At 61.9% G+C, this 14,670-nt stretch overlaps 1 protein-coding gene across 1 annotated transcript in view; it reads right to left on the bottom strand.

Annotated features, from left to right (window-relative positions):
• The window catches only part of MYT1 (myelin transcription factor 1), a 53,777-nt gene that overhangs the window by 4,609 nt on the left and 34,498 nt on the right, over positions 1-14,670 (bottom strand). The window contains exons 12-20 of the mRNA XM_036323381.1: positions 13,593-13,717; positions 12,610-12,870; positions 9,961-10,115; positions 9,043-9,105; positions 8,868-8,936; positions 4,557-4,619; positions 4,245-4,328; positions 1,493-1,711; positions 134-225 (exon numbers count right to left, since the gene is read on the bottom strand). Of these exons, the coding sequence (XP_036179274.1) occupies positions 134-225; positions 1,493-1,711; positions 4,245-4,328; positions 4,557-4,619; positions 8,868-8,936; positions 9,043-9,105; positions 9,961-10,115; positions 12,610-12,870; positions 13,593-13,717 (1,131 nt within the window). The remainder of the gene's footprint in view (positions 1-133; positions 226-1,492; positions 1,712-4,244; positions 4,329-4,556; positions 4,620-8,867; positions 8,937-9,042; positions 9,106-9,960; positions 10,116-12,609; positions 12,871-13,592; positions 13,718-14,670) is intronic.

The following is a 14,670-nucleotide window of genomic DNA, read 5'->3' as shown; positions in this document are numbered from 1 at the left end:
CCGGAGACCCATTGGCTCAGGTCAAGGGATCTGTCTCCACCATGATGGGTTCTGCACCCCTAACCCTCCCTACGGGAAGGCTCGCTCACCCCGGTGCCAGGTCCACGCAGATGCTGCCGAGGGGCGTCCTTACCATCACTCGTCTTAAACTTCGTGCCGAGAACATCATCCCCTGAGAGTTTTCCCTTCTTTCCAGCAAAGGTTGCTCTGGGACAGCCGGACAAGCTGGAAGCAAAAGTCACACATCAAAAACCAGCCGAAGGTCACACATCCCAGTGAGAGCCAAGTCCTCGCTGCTGGTGGCCTGGGAGGGTCCTGGATGGAACTTTCTAGCTCATGACCTTTTGCCCCCTCACCCAGGGACAGTCAGTCCCCCCAGCTCCCTCCCTCCTCGTCTAGGACCCTGGTCACTGCCCTGAAGACTTGTGTCCCCGATGTCCTGGGAAGCTGCTCCCTCCCTCTGCACCCTCCCAGCTACGCCTCCCCAGCGGGGACCACCTCTGACCACACCGGATGTTTCACGTGTTTGTTTGCAGCCCGTCTTCCCACCCGCCCTGCCCACGTGGCCTCCAGGAGGGCCAGCTGTCAATCTCATCTCTGCTGTCTCTCCAGAGCCTGGTGCTCCGTGGACTCCAGGAGAGGCTTGTGGAGTGAGTGAGTTCATTGATCTCATGGGGGATAGACGAGGGCAAATACAAGAAGGAGACAGGACCCAGTGGTGACTCTGTGCGCCTCAGCCATCACTTGGCACAGAGGAAGCGGGCTGGCGAAAAAGTTTCACTCGCCCTGGGGTGGGGGGTGGGGGGGAGATGGGGGAGGAGCCCCCAGGAGCACTGACAGGGTGAGGAGGGGTCTTGTCACCAGGACTCTTTGCAAGATGGGCAAGGCCGGCCCCAAACTTAAAGAGGCCCCAGCAGGAAAGCAGGGCATGGAGCATGGCAACCAACACTGCTCCTAAGACGCTGGCAGCCAGGACTCAGGAGGGACTCAGACACGTGGAGAGAGGCAGTGACAGCCGCCTCAGGTGACAGGCCACAGGCACATCACCTGGGCCACAGGCTTCCTCTCGCCTCCCCAGGAGCCCCCAGGAGCCCCCCAGTGCACAGAGGGAGCAGGTACCTCCGGTGGGTAAGGAGCCGGTACCTCCGGTGGGTAAGGAGCCCCCCCCCCCAGTGCACAGAGGGAGCAGGTACCTCCGGTGGGTGAGGACCCCCCCCCCCCAGTGCACAGAGGGAGCAGGTACCTCCGGTGGGTGAGGACCCCCCCCCCAGTGCACAGAGGGAGCAGGTACCTCCGGTGGGTGAGGAGCCCCCCCCCAGTGCACAGAGGGAGCAGGTACCTCCGGTGGGTGAGGAGCCCCCCTCCCCAGTGCACAGAGGGAGCAGGTACCTCCGGTGGGTGAGGAGCCCCCCCCCCCAGTGCACAGAGGGAGCAGGTACCTCCGGTGGGTGAGGAGCCCCCCCCCCCCCCAGTGCACAGAGGGAGCAGGTACCTCCGATGGGTGAGGAAGCCGCCGTTGGCGTGGCCGGAGCCGTCGCAGCCTGGAGTGGGGCACGTGGGTCCCTCGTTCCTCGGCGACTTCCAGAATGAGGGGCCGTTGAGGGAGCCCTCCTTCTGCCGGCGGGCGGCCAGCGGGCAGCCAGATGCGCTTCGGTGGGAGGCGTACTTGCCGCTGACATGGCCAAGCCCCACACAGCCTGGAACTGGACACCTGGCACAGACATTTCAGAGGGGAGCAAGGGGTGCCAGGGGCAGAGCCCAGAGACCCTCCCACACGGGCCCTGCCATGGCAGCAGCCCCAGGGTGGTGACAGCCACAGGAATCACATCCCCTCTCCAGCCTTGGTCTCTGCCCCCTGCGTGGCCAGAGGGTCCCCAGCAGACTTTAACATGACGCCCTGGCCCCGAGGTGGCTCGCGGGGGTCTCTGGATCCACCCTACTAGTAGACCTGCTGCCAATGCCGCCTTGTACCATGCCAGTGGTGAAGTGCCCGCTGGGACCACCCAGAGACCACTGGCTGGGAGCCTGCACCAAGCACAGGCCTGGGTGGCCTAGGAGTCACAGAGGTCAGAAGGGTGCCCTGAGCCCTACCACCCCCCAGCACCCATAATGAGGCTGGTCATGGCATGATGCCTGTGGGTGTCCCAGCTTTGCCGCATCTGAAATGTGTGTCTGGAAGGATGGATGGAGGCCACAGCTCACATGGGAAACAGGCTCAGACACCCCAGAGTGACCCAGCCTGAGGCTGGCCTCCCCTTTATTCAGGTTGTTCAAGGAGAGGAAGGGGTCCCTACAGAAATCACAACGCCCCAGGGACAGGTGAGATGACGTGAGGGGGGCTCAGAGTGACTGCCCTGCACCCTGCTGTCAGGACCACGCGGTCACACACAGCAGGTCGAGGCCAAGAGCTCTGGGTGGCCTCATGGGGAGGGACCTGGCCCGGCAGCTCACAGCTGTTCCTTCTGAGCACCGACAGGTCCAGGCTTTTGGGCGAACAGGGGACGGAGGACAAGCTCCTCTATCTGCAAGTTCCTCGTCTTCTCCCTCCAGCAAGCAAGACTCCTTTAACATGATGCTGGTCACCACTGCCTTTGTGCTGCAGACCCGCCCGGGCACAGGGCCCAGGAGGGGACACACCACCCAGGTTACAGAGAGGTTCCTGGGCTCAGAGAAGCCGTGGCAGGGCTGGGCCGTCCCAGGGCTCTTGCAGCACCGGAGAGGGGTGCGGGGGTGTGCACTGCCCAGTGACAAGGCCATCTGGGCTCCTAGCCCCAACACCCCGGCCTCGGTCGGAGTAGCCACCGCAGACACTTTCTGGCCTTATTTGTCCCCTTCTGCCAGCTCCCATTTCCTTAGTCATCCCACCCACATGGACCTCGGGCCTGTGGGGTGTCCACTGACCCCATCCAAGGTCACCTCAGCCCATAGTTCAGAGCAGACACACTGCCAGGGGCTCACAGGGGGTTGGGGAGGTTCCGTTTGATACCCATCCCCCAAACCTGGACACCTCCCTGCTGAGGGCATCTGGCAGGAGGCCTGGGCCAGGTGCCCATGAAGCCCCGACATGACAAGATCAAAAGGCCGAGTGAGCGGTGGGCCCGGAGTCTCCTTCGCTCTCTGTGCAGCTGCCTGCAGGGGCTGTGCTGTGTCCCTAGAACTGAGGGCATAGTGAGCACTTTCTTCTCATCCATCCAGCGCCCAGATCTTCAGAGCTGTCAGGTGACATTGTTAACACGTGTGTGGAGTGCCGACTCGCGTGGCTTCTGCGCTCCCCGGGCAGCCTGTGCTGGGAGCAGGAGTGATGAGCCACCGGGATCCCAGATGCCACTGTAGTGAGGACAGAGGGCATCCAGCTCCCGACCCCAGGAGCCTCCACAGACTTGGATGGCCAGTTACCCAGCTGTGGCCACAGGGATTCACCACAAAGTGCTGACAGGACTTAATCTCAAGCAGAGCAGACACAGGGGCCAAAACAGGAGCCCTCTCCTCGCCAGCCTGTCCAGAGGCTCAGGGAGGGCATGTCACAAAACCCCATCCCGCAGCAGGGCAGCCTGCAGGCCCCTTGCCTGGGAGCCCGAGGAGCTCGCCCCTCCTGCAGAGGCTGAGCTGTTTCTGAAAGTCACCTTCTCAGCTGGCTGCAGAAATCCTGTTTGTTTTTTTGTTTGTTTGTTTGTTTGTTTTGTTTAAACAAAGGTCACAGCACACTGGGAAGAGGAGCGGGTCCCAGGGAGCCTGCACTCCTGGCACTGGTTTGAACTGTCTGCAGGGACAGCACAGTGCGCTCACTGCGCCCCTCCTCCCACAGCCTTGTGGGGGCCCCAGCCCAGGGCGAACCTCCAAGGATCTCACCGGCTCCCGCAAAGCTGTGTGAGCCCCACACTCACGACCGACTGCAAGATCTGTCATCTTTCTTACCACAGCCTCCTCCTCAACCCCTGCACCCACCCTTTCCCACAGACGGACCGAGCCAGTGCCCACGAGTGCCCCAGGGGCTGCTCCACACCTCAGCCCTGTGCCCAGTTGGCCTCCGGTACCTGGGTAGCAGGGCCCTGTGCCTCTCGGCCCATGGCTGGGGCCTGCGTGCCCCGATACAATGCACAGGGCTCACGCCTTCATAGGCTTCCACATACCTGGGGCGAGAACATCTGTACGAGCAGGTGCTGTCACTGACGGGCCATGTTAATGGAAAGGGATCGAGACACTACAGGAAAGCCCCAATTCTGCCGGGCAAGGCCCTGACTTACTTCATCAGCTCGGGGTCCTCCTTGTCGTCCTTGGTCGGCGTCACCTTGGTGCCACTCTTCTTGGCACGAGGGCAGCCTGACAAGCTGGTTTCAAAAGAGGAAAAATACAACTGTGGTCCCAGAGCAGCAGCACCTCACCCCGGGGTCTGCAGCCCTGGAAGACCCCCAACAGGGTGCGCCCCCAAGAGCCCAGCTCTGGTGCAGAGGCAGCTCAGCCTGGCTGCCAGCAACACTGACGTCTTACTTGGACCTTTACACCTTCACCTGAGAAAGAGGCCTCGCCTCCCGGCACCCCTGGGCACGCAGGCTCACCTGCGGTGCGAAGCGTAGTTCCCCGTGATGTGGCCAGAGCCATCACAGCCGGGCGTGGGGCACCTGCAAAGCAAAGGGACAAGGGAGCTGGGACAGAGCCGGTGAAGACGCCCACCCTAGGGGGCCTCGCAGTCGGTGGTGCCCACCCTGGCCAGCCTTCCACCGGGCCTCCGGCCTTCACTGCTTTGCCAGTGAGACCTCCACGGAGTCCCAGAAAGGCCAAGAGGAGAGCACACCCCCACAGCAGGGATGCTGAGCTCCGAGCCTGGCCTGGTGCAGGGTTTGAGGCTGCAATAGAAGGTTCCAGAACACACACCGGCCTTCACTCTACACGGATGGTCAGGGAGGCAAGCCTAGCACCTAGCACCTGGTCTCCATGGTGTCACTGGGAAGGAGAGGGCTTCCCTGAAGGGGAAGCCACCCACACCGTCCCCAGGACCCAGCGTGCTCACCCAGCACGGGGCGGGCTGGCACCAGGGAAAAGGGGAGCACGACACACACAGCCCAGCTCTGCCCACACAAAACGCTGGGCGGCCATAGCACAGAGGCCGTAGAAATTCCACTTTAGTGCACGAGCGTGGGCTTCCTTAAATGATGTTCCCCAAATGATCTCTGAGCAACGCAAGTATTCCTGTCGCTGTCGCTGCCGCGGCTGCTGGCCTGACTCTGCAGGTGTCCCCATGAGGGTGCACCCTGGCCGGGAGCCATGGGGACCGGCAGGCCTGTGGTGTGGCATGAGGGAGCCATTACTCACACCTTCACCCTCCCACACAGAGCCATGGCGCCCACGTGGCCCGAGGGGCCTGGGGACTAGCACACTGGAGCAGGACACAGGTCTTTGCCTGCCCGACCCCTTCCTCAGTGTCCCCCACCGGCACACACAGTGTCTGGCACTGGGGGCAGGACAGGAAGCTGGTGCAGCCAGCAGATGCCCCACAGCTACAGGAGCACCTCCCAGAACCCAGCAGGCAGCACTTCCTGTCCCCATAGGAATCCTTGAGGTGGGCACACGGCATGGGGCTCAATGCCCAGCCTCCTCTGGCCTCTCCTGCCCTCGGGACTTTCTGGGGCCCCTCCTCATCGCTGCCACATCAGGCCACACATCAAATGCCTCTCTGGTGTGGCAGTTGACCAACCAGTCAAATCACCCCCTGACCAGGCTGTGGGGTAACTCACACCCCATTGAGGTTATGATGGTCTCTGTTCCAGTCATATGTGGTCACATTTCAACCCACCATGTCTGGGACAAGGAGGCTTTTGCATCTTAACAGGAGCCACCCTCCGCTATCCAGGCAGCTGTCACCCCCCCCCCCCCCCCCCCCCGCAGCACAGCACCCTCACTGCCCCCTGTCCCTGCACTGCCTGAGGCCCAGGCGCCAGCCGCTCTGGTCCTTCGGGCCCATGGGGGAGCCCCTCACATGACTCTTAGTGCTGAGGCCACAGCCTGACATCCTGTTGCCTCTTCCTCACATGAGGGGTCTGCAGTGCTCCCCAGAGGCCAGTGCTCCCCGGAGGCCAGTGCTCCCCAGAGGCAAGTGCTCCCCAGAGGCAAGTGCTCCCCAGAGGCCAGTGCTCCCCAGAGGCAGTGCTCCCCAGAGGCCAGTGCTCCCCAGAGGCCAGTGCTCCCCAGAGGCAGTGCTCCCCAGAGGCCAGTGCTCCCCAGAGGCAGTGCTCCCCAGAGGCCAGTGCTCCCCAGAGGCCAGTGCTCCCCAGAGGCCAGTGCAGCGTGGAGCGGGGAGGCACTGCTCAGGCCTCTGCTTCTCGTCAGCCTCCACGCCCGAGTGAGACTCACAGGCTCGGGGGTGGACGGTGTCCTAGGCCTTGATGAGCTCTGGATGGTGGGGAAGGGCCCTGCAAGGTACAGCCCCAGTGGGGCCTGAGTCTAGGGCAGGAACACACACACGGGGTGGTGCCTGCCAGGCCCAGTAGAGGTGGGACCAGCAACCCCAGGGGTCCCACTGAGGCACACCTGCCCCAGGCAGGTGAGACTGTCCTGCACTCCTTGCTGAGACCCAATTCAATAGCTTTTCCAAGAGTCGAGTCCAAGAGAGGGTGCTGTCCATGTGGCTGGAGCAGCCTGCAGCACCAGCCCCTCTCAGGCCCTGAGGACCCACAGGGCCAGCTGCAGGGACCGTCCACCACTGGCTTGTGAGTGGGCTGTCTGAGCAGGAGGAAGTGCCTGTGTCTGAGGGGCGTGGCAGTGCACAGGGTCTCCCTTCTGAGTCCCATCCCTGTCCCTACCCTGTGCAGAGTCCCCATCACACCTTTGTACCCCAACTCCCCACACAGAGGGTGCTGAGCAGCCAAGTCCCACCCCTGACCACATGAGGGCACGTGAACAGGAAGAGCAAATGGATTTAATTAAAATACAGAAAACATGGTACGAGACTCACTGCACCCAGGTGTCGCTAGGGAGGCCACCAAAAGGTCTCCTCTGCAAGGGGTTGGCATAGGTGTCTGTCCCCATCCCTGCCACAGGGCTGGTTGGGAGCAGCCACGCCGGCCACCCACTGATCAGGGGAGGGAGAAGGAGACAGGGAGCCTCCAGCACCAGGAAAGTGCTGGGACCTGGCCCACCCCTCAGCCAGACAAGCAGGCCTCCCTGGGAGGCCCTGGGGAGAGGCTTTGGAACAGCAGGCCTGCCGCCTCCCAGACCTCCCGAGGCTGAGGGGGAGCTCGTTTCACACAAGGAAGACTTTCTGGTGCTACTTCTAAGTATGTTCTGGGTTAAAGTTATCTTTTCAATCCTCACTGGAGGGTATTTTTTCCATTGATTTCTAAAGAATGGAAGGGAGGGAGGATGGAGAGAGGGAGACAGAGACACGTCAATTGGTTGCCTCCCACCCCTACCAGGGCTGGGGAACTTGCAACCGAGATATTTGCCCTTGACCGGGAATAGAACCTGGGACCCTTCATTCTGCAGGCCGATGCTCTAACCACTGAGCACCAGCCAGGGCCGGGTTAAAGCTCTTCACAGGCTGTTAGTCTGAGAAGGAGCAGCACTCTCAGAGCCACATTTCTGGTGTTTCCCTCCCGCAGCCCTGAGCACACATGGCCATGGCTCAATCACGCAGGCCCTCAGACTGGAAATCCATGAAAACCAATCACAGGTAAGAAAGGCCGTCGAATTGGAAAAGGAAACAGGAGAAAGGCGCACGGGAGCAGCGGAGAGAAGAGAGGCTGGGTGGGTCCGCCGGGTTTCCAGGACCGGACCCCAGGCATGAGTCGGGATGAGCTAAGCCTTAGGAAACACTGTGTCCCAGCGGTCACTCCCGGGAAGACCCCTGGCGGCAAACCGGCCCAGCGCCATCTGGGGACAGAGCCCCTTGCAACAAGGCACAAGGAGGCGCTCCCCCTTGCAAGGGCAGCGCGCTCGGGGACCTGGGGCTTTCTGCCCGTTTCTAAACTAGCTCAGGGCCTGGAAGCCTTGGCACAGCAGCTCCTCGGCTCAGTGCCAGGTCTGCGCCGTCTGGCCCCGAGCGGAGTGGCCAGGGAAACTTGTCTGGACCCAGGGCCTCCCAACACAGAGGCCTGGAGGGAGGAGCAGCGCAGAGGACGACCCGAGGGGCCAGAGGGGCACCTCATTCCCCGTCTTGGCTCAGCCAGGACCAGCCTGTCACAGCTCACCAGATGGCATGAACACAAAGGCAAGGACGGTCCCGCTGCACCCCAAGAGGACACTGAGCCCGGGAACCTCTGGGGGCTTCGAGCAGGCCACCGGCAGTGCATTAGGGGCAGGGAGGAGCAGAAGCAGAAAGAGGAGGGGCTCGGCAGACAGAGGGAGGAGCGAGGAGAGGCACATCTGGGGCACCAGGGCCAAGGCCAGCAGCTGGAGGGCTGCAGAGAAGGGGGGCAAGGAGCTTTCTCTTTCACCAGCAACAGCACTTCCTTTAGCACGAGCAGCACAGCCCGCAGCGCTGAGTCACAGCCAGACTGGCGGCAGTGAGGCCAGTTCTGGGCTGGTCCACCCCAAGTGCAGGGGAGCAGGCCCTCGTCAGGACCCTCAGCACAGGGAGAGAACGGGCCAGGCCACCAGGGGCCCTCAGAGAGGCCGGCAGGGCCAAGGGCAGCACAGGAGCCTACAGCAGCCCAGCTGGTGGGGACAGACAGACAGCAGCCTCAGAGCAGAAGACACAAGCACAGCGACCCCAGCCACGGGAATCGGCTCCTCCACAGCCTTGTCTCTCTGCCCCTTCCTGCAGGAGGGCCAGCCCGGGACTGCAGCCTACGATTTGGGCTGGAGCCTCATGGAAGGGGACAGCAAAGCTAGGGAGCCACCCAAGAGATGGGCGGCCAGGAGGGCAGACATACTTGAGGTCAGCAGAATGGGCAGCCATGAGGTTTCTGAGGCTCTTGTCAGCAAGAGGGCAACCAGAGAGGCTGAAAGAGAAGAGAGGGGGGTAAGCCAAAGAGGGGAGCAGAGCAGGAGAGGAGGAAGACCCACCACGCAGCACCCCGGCCAGGCAGGCCCGAGCGGGGGACGAACCTGCGGTGGGAGGCATAGTTCCCGGTGATGTGGCCACTGCCGTCACAGCCCGGGGTGGGACAGCTGGACAAAGAAAAAGAGCGTCAGGAGAGTGGGGCCACCTGCGAGGTCTGCTCAGGGACGGCAGTGGCACCTTCTCCTCATCACCCCAGGACAACGCCTCCTCCTCAGCCTTCAGAGCACAGCCTCAGCCTCGGACGGCAGCTCGCACAGAACTTAACTCAGAAGGGAAAAGGGAACCGAATCAAAGCTCTGCTTGAAGTTAGGGTGTCTCAAGCACTCGTGTGGGTGCCCATGAACACATAGGGAGATCCTTTCCGAAGAGCATGGCCTTCTCTGAGGACGAGGCCCCAGCCAGAGCCCGGAGCTGGCCGTCCTGGGGAGCAGCTACGGAGCAGGAGGCTCAGGACAAGAAGAGGAGCCCCGGCACAAGCAGCACAGGTGTGGCTGGACGCCTGGTACAGGTGCAGGGCCTCGCCCCTCCTCTGAGAGAGCTGGCTCTCACGGGCCGACCGGAAGGTGTGGGTTGCGTTTGTCTATGAATAACTCCCAGTAGCTTCCCTGCTCTCCGGTGACACCTGGTTCCCTGAGGACCAGCTCAAAGGCCCGTCAGCTTCCAGAGCTGAGGGCAGCGGTCAGGCCTGGCCGTGGCCGGGCAGATGGCTGTGCTCAGGAGGCCGCTTCCCTCAGCTCTCAGCCTGCTGCATGGGTAGAACAGGGGCTCCTTCTCATTCTCAATTGTGTTCTAGGACCACGTGAGAGCCCAGCGCAGTGCGGCGATGACGGACACTGTCCCCGGTGCCTGGTCGAGCCCCCTCTAGACAGAGGGCAGCGGAAGGCCCCGGACAGAGCCGCCCAACCTCCCAGCCCAGCCCGGCCCGGCCCAGCTGTGCTCTTGTCCAGACTGGTGAGACTTACGTGAGCAGCTCCTTCTTGATGTCCTTGGAGAGAAACTTCAGCTTAAAGTTGGTCAGGGTGACATCCCCGGGGTACTTCCGCTCCTCAAGATTCTCTTCGGACACTTCCTGGTCATCTGCTTCAGAAGAAGCAAAAGAATGGGCTGCTGGCTCTGACTGCAAAAAACCAGCAGGGAGAGGTTTTAACCGCTGGCGGCCCGGGCGCCCGCCCAGGGCTGAGGGAGAGGGCCCTTCAGAGCAGCGGCCACGGAGGCGCGGCCTGGCGTCTCCTGTCCTCTAGACAGGGGAAGAGCGCCCCCACAGACACAGAAGACAGCACCCCAAGGGGCGGGCGTCCCTCGGCCTCAGCCAGAGCTGCCCGGGAACAGGAGACCCTGACACCCTCCGCGTCCCTGCATGGGGTGGCCTTGTCCAGCGGCTGCTGAGCCGCCTCCTGAACACGGTCCTCGCCACCGAGAGTAGCCCTTCGGAGGGTGCGCCTGGCACATGGGGCACCAAATCGTCTTGGTGGAAAGGCTGTGACGATGAGGTGGCACAGGAGTAACCACACGCAGAGCATAACAGAATGATCGCCGTGCCCCACGGCCAGCTGGCCCTCGGCCCCCCATCTCCTGCCACCCCCCCAACCCCCCACAATGTTGCACCAAGCTGGCACTTCCTAAGGCCGGCCCACGCAGGCGTCACGCAGCCTTGTGGCGCACCCCCAGCACTGGTCCTCGCTCTGTGTCCCTGCAAGTGTTCAGCCTCTTGGGGCTGAGGTGCCCCTTTGGAAATGGAGCTCAGGGGAGCCCCTCACAGGCCTTCTGGGGTCAAAGGAGGACACGCCCTACAGCACCAGCCCTGAGAAGGACTGCTCGAGGTCTTGTCACCGTCATTGACCCATTCGCTTGGTTGAGTTGCAAGCTATTGGCCAATGTCACCCCAATAAATTTAATTTTTTAAAAATCTGCTCTTCAGCATGGACAGGGCTCCCAGAAGCACCGAGCAGGAAGCATCCGGAGGCCATGGGTGCGGAACAGTGCGGCTGCACTGGAAGGAGTGTCTGAGCTGGGAGCCAGGATCGTGGTGCGGGGACAGAGAAAGCCTGGCTCAGGAGGTGTTGCCAGGGGTGGCCCCATGGACAGGGCTCCCATGACCGGGAGAGACAGCTGGGGAGAGGAAGGGGCAGGGCTGAGCTGAGGCTTCTGCCTGGAGGGGCTGCCGGCTGCAAGGCCGAGCATGGGAACAGGCTTCCGTGGTGGGAACCTCAGGGCGGGGCCTCTGGGTCACCCCATAGATCAGTGGTTCTCAACCTCCCTAACGCCGTGACCCTTTAATACGCCGGATACTCATATGTGGGCGTCTCTGCATGTGGGCGGGCCCCCCTGGAGACGGATAGAGGAGCGGTGTCTCGGTTCCTGAGACCATCGGAAATATGTGTTTTCCGATGGTCTTAGGCGACCCCCGTGAAAGGGTCGTTCGACCCCCAAAGGGGTCGCGACCCACAGGTTGAGAACCGCTGCCATAGATGATGGTCAGTCCTGGGGGGAGACAAGGATGCTTGGAGAGAAGTGGGCCGCTCAGGGATGGGGATCAGCCTGAGGAGGGTTGAGGAAAGGGCCAGTGAAGGAGACAAAGGGGGCCACTGGAGACAAGTCGCTGTGTGAGGGGGTGCAGATAAATCCTGGGGGCAAGACAGGAACAAGGATAACACAGACACAGAGGCCCCCACCTGCACTGCAGCCCCCACACAGGAGAGTCCTGACTACAGACGGGACTCTGCCAAACAGGGAGAAAGCGGGAGCACAGCTCGCGGTGGGCGGGTCTTGGCCAGCCTCCCTCATTGGGGCTCAGTCTCAGAGGCACCCCTCCTCGGCGCCAAACACCAAGTTACAGCCATGTGACCTCAGTCTGGGGCCTCATATGACACATGTAGAGGGAGCCTGGCTCACCAGCAAGACAGAATCACGGAGGTGACAGGTACTCAGATGGGAGGTCTCCCTGCCACCTCCTCCTCCACAGGGACCTGCCCTGCCCTCCAGGGAGGAGGGGGGCTAGCGGGGAGAAGCGGGTGAGGGGACCTGCCCACACTGCAGAGCTGCCAGGGCGGTGCCGCCCGCAGAGCTGGGCTTTGCTGTTCAAGACGCACAGCTCTTCAGGAAAAGCCCTCAATCAGCCAGCATCTCAGCTGGGTGGAGCGGCTGGGCAGGGACTGCCTGCGGCGCCCAGACCACAGCCCAGCACAGGCGCCCAGCTTTTTGCTCTTTACCAGGCAGTGCCTGTCTTGGGACCAGGCCACTGCCCAGCACGGAGGCTCTGAGGCCAGGAGTTCTCTCCTGACTCTGTCCACGGAGCCAGGTGGCCTGGAGGGCCCAGGGCTGCTGCTGGGGTTCAGGTGTGCCTATTTGGGAAGCAGGTTGGCAGGAAGCCCCCAAAACCAAGGAGCTCAGAGCCATTCCCAAGTCATCCTTTGTGGGGACTGAAAGAAGCCCCCTCTTCCTCGGACTCTCCGAGGTCCCACCATGTCTTAGAGGCAAGGAGACTGCGCTCTCAGAGGGACACGGACACCGCACGCCACTGGCAGAAACGCCCCCAGCGGCGGCGGAGTCCTCCCGCCCGAGGGTGCAGACCCGAGTGCAAAGGGACAGGGCCCCTCAGGCCACGCACCCACCTCCTCGGGCTCCTCCTCTCGCTGGCGGCTGGGCTTGGTGTAGTCCAGAGGCCGGTCCCATTCATCCTGGTGGGAGGCCTGGCTGGACGGGGGCGTCATGGAGCTTCCGGGGGCACTGGTGCTGCTCTGGCGCTGGGAGGCCTCGGGAGCCTTCACCCCAGGCTCGGGGCCGCCACTGCCGGGGAACATGCCCTCCCGCCTGCGGTGCCTGCGCATACTCAGGTCCAGGGTCCCATGCTCATCCACCTCGATGGCCACTGCCTACAACGTAAAGGGGCATCTGCATCCTGGCCCCACGCCCTCCACGTGGGCCTCGAGGTCCCGAATGAGGGGCTGCAGAGCGCCAGACCCGCTTCCCTCTGAAGGAAATAGCCAGACAGGAAGAAGCGCCTCTGAGGCCCAGATGGAGGACTTGCGACCTCCCTCCTTCGGTCTCCATGGGCCATAAGCCAGGCCCTGAGGGCATGAGCATGGTCAGACGAGAACATGTGCAGGACCCTCAGTCTCAGGGAGACACGAGGGAACATGTGTGTGCATGATAGTCTCAGGGAGATATGAGGGAACACATGTGTATGTGACTTTTTAGTCTCAGGGAGACACGAGGCAAGGTGTGTGTGTGTGTGTGTCTGTGTGTGTGTGTGTGTGTGTGTGTGTGTGTGTGTGTGTGTGTGTCTGTGACCCTCAGTCTCAGGAGACACAGGGAACATGTGTGTGCATGACCCTCAGACTCAAGGAGACACGTTGGAACACACATGTGCACAGCCACGTAGTCCCTCTTTAGGCTCGGCACACAGAGCTCTCAGAAGGCACCCATCCAAGCTCTCTGCTCATCAGGAGCCACAGCAGAGGGAGAGGGAGAAAACAGCACCCTCCCCAGATGGACCGGTGGTCCTGAGAACGACCCCCTCAGGCCTGTGGCCCTGACTGCAAACTCCTCCCGACGATGTCTGCCTCCGAAGGGGCCCTGCAGGGGACACACCGACCTTGCGGGGCGCTTCCTGTGGCTTCGTGCTGAGGTTCTCGGGCCGCTCCCAGCAGCGTGTGGAAAGGTTCAGGATGGCAGTGGCGGCCATGTGCGCGGCCTCGGCGTCGTGGGCGTAGTCGAAGCCTGCAGGAGAGGAGGGAGGGCAGGAGCTGCGCTGGGGGAGGAGGCCTTTGGGAAAGGTTCGGCTGCAAGAGCGAACAACACCACGCTGATGTGCAGCTTGAACAGCAGGTGGCACGCAAAGGCACACGGGACGGTAGGGTGGGGTGCACAGGGCAGAGCTGCAGGGAAGGCGTCGGGGGCAGGGCCGTTCAGGCTGCTCACATGTGCCCACACCCAGCTCCCACTCGTCCTCCTATTTGGGACTGAGGAGGCTATGTCTGGCCTGCCCAAAATGTGTGCAGAAAGAGTAAAGCCCTCCAAAGACATTCTAGCATCCCTGATATTTTAAACAAAAACAAGTTGCCCATTGGTGAATGGTTATCAAAAGACTAAAGAATTCTGCAAACAGGATGACTGTTGGAATACCACCCAAGTAGGACAATTGTATCAATCATCTCAAAAGGCTGATTTTGGTGTCCCCATAATAGCCGCTGCTTCAGTAAAGTCACATTGATGTTCAAACAAACATAAGGCATAAAATGGTATCTTTCCTAGTCATTGTGCTCTCAGGTCTGAGATTTCTGAGTGATCACAACTTCCGACTTGCAGGGCATGTGGGCGCTGGGGTCAGGGTGCCGGCGGGAAGGCCAGCTGCCCAGTCCTCGCGAGTGGGCAAGGTGCCATGCTCCAGCACGGTCATCTCGAGCAGGGTCTTTATGATCAACGGGTAGGAAACCCGTCACTGCTGGCTGGGCCGATTCCCACCAGCAGATGCCAGTTCCGCCCGGGACAGTGGGCACTTTCCCTTCCGCACGCGTTTCCAGGGCTCAGGGGCTGGCAGGCAGTGTGATAAGTGACAAAAGGGCAGGAAGGGTGTTCCCGAAGGGTCATGTCTATTAGTACAAATACCCAGAAACTTCATTGCTTACTATCACAAAGAACACCTTGCATCCACCAAGCTGCCCCCAGCAGGA

This window comes from Myotis myotis, unplaced genomic scaffold (genome assembly GCF_014108235.1).
Source record: "Myotis myotis isolate mMyoMyo1 unplaced genomic scaffold, mMyoMyo1.p scaffold_m19_p_9, whole genome shotgun sequence".
Classification (NCBI taxonomy): domain Eukaryota; kingdom Metazoa; phylum Chordata; class Mammalia; order Chiroptera; family Vespertilionidae; genus Myotis; species Myotis myotis.
The sequence above is the reverse complement of the archived record's forward strand: the minus strand, read 5'-3'. Positions and strand labels throughout refer to the sequence as shown.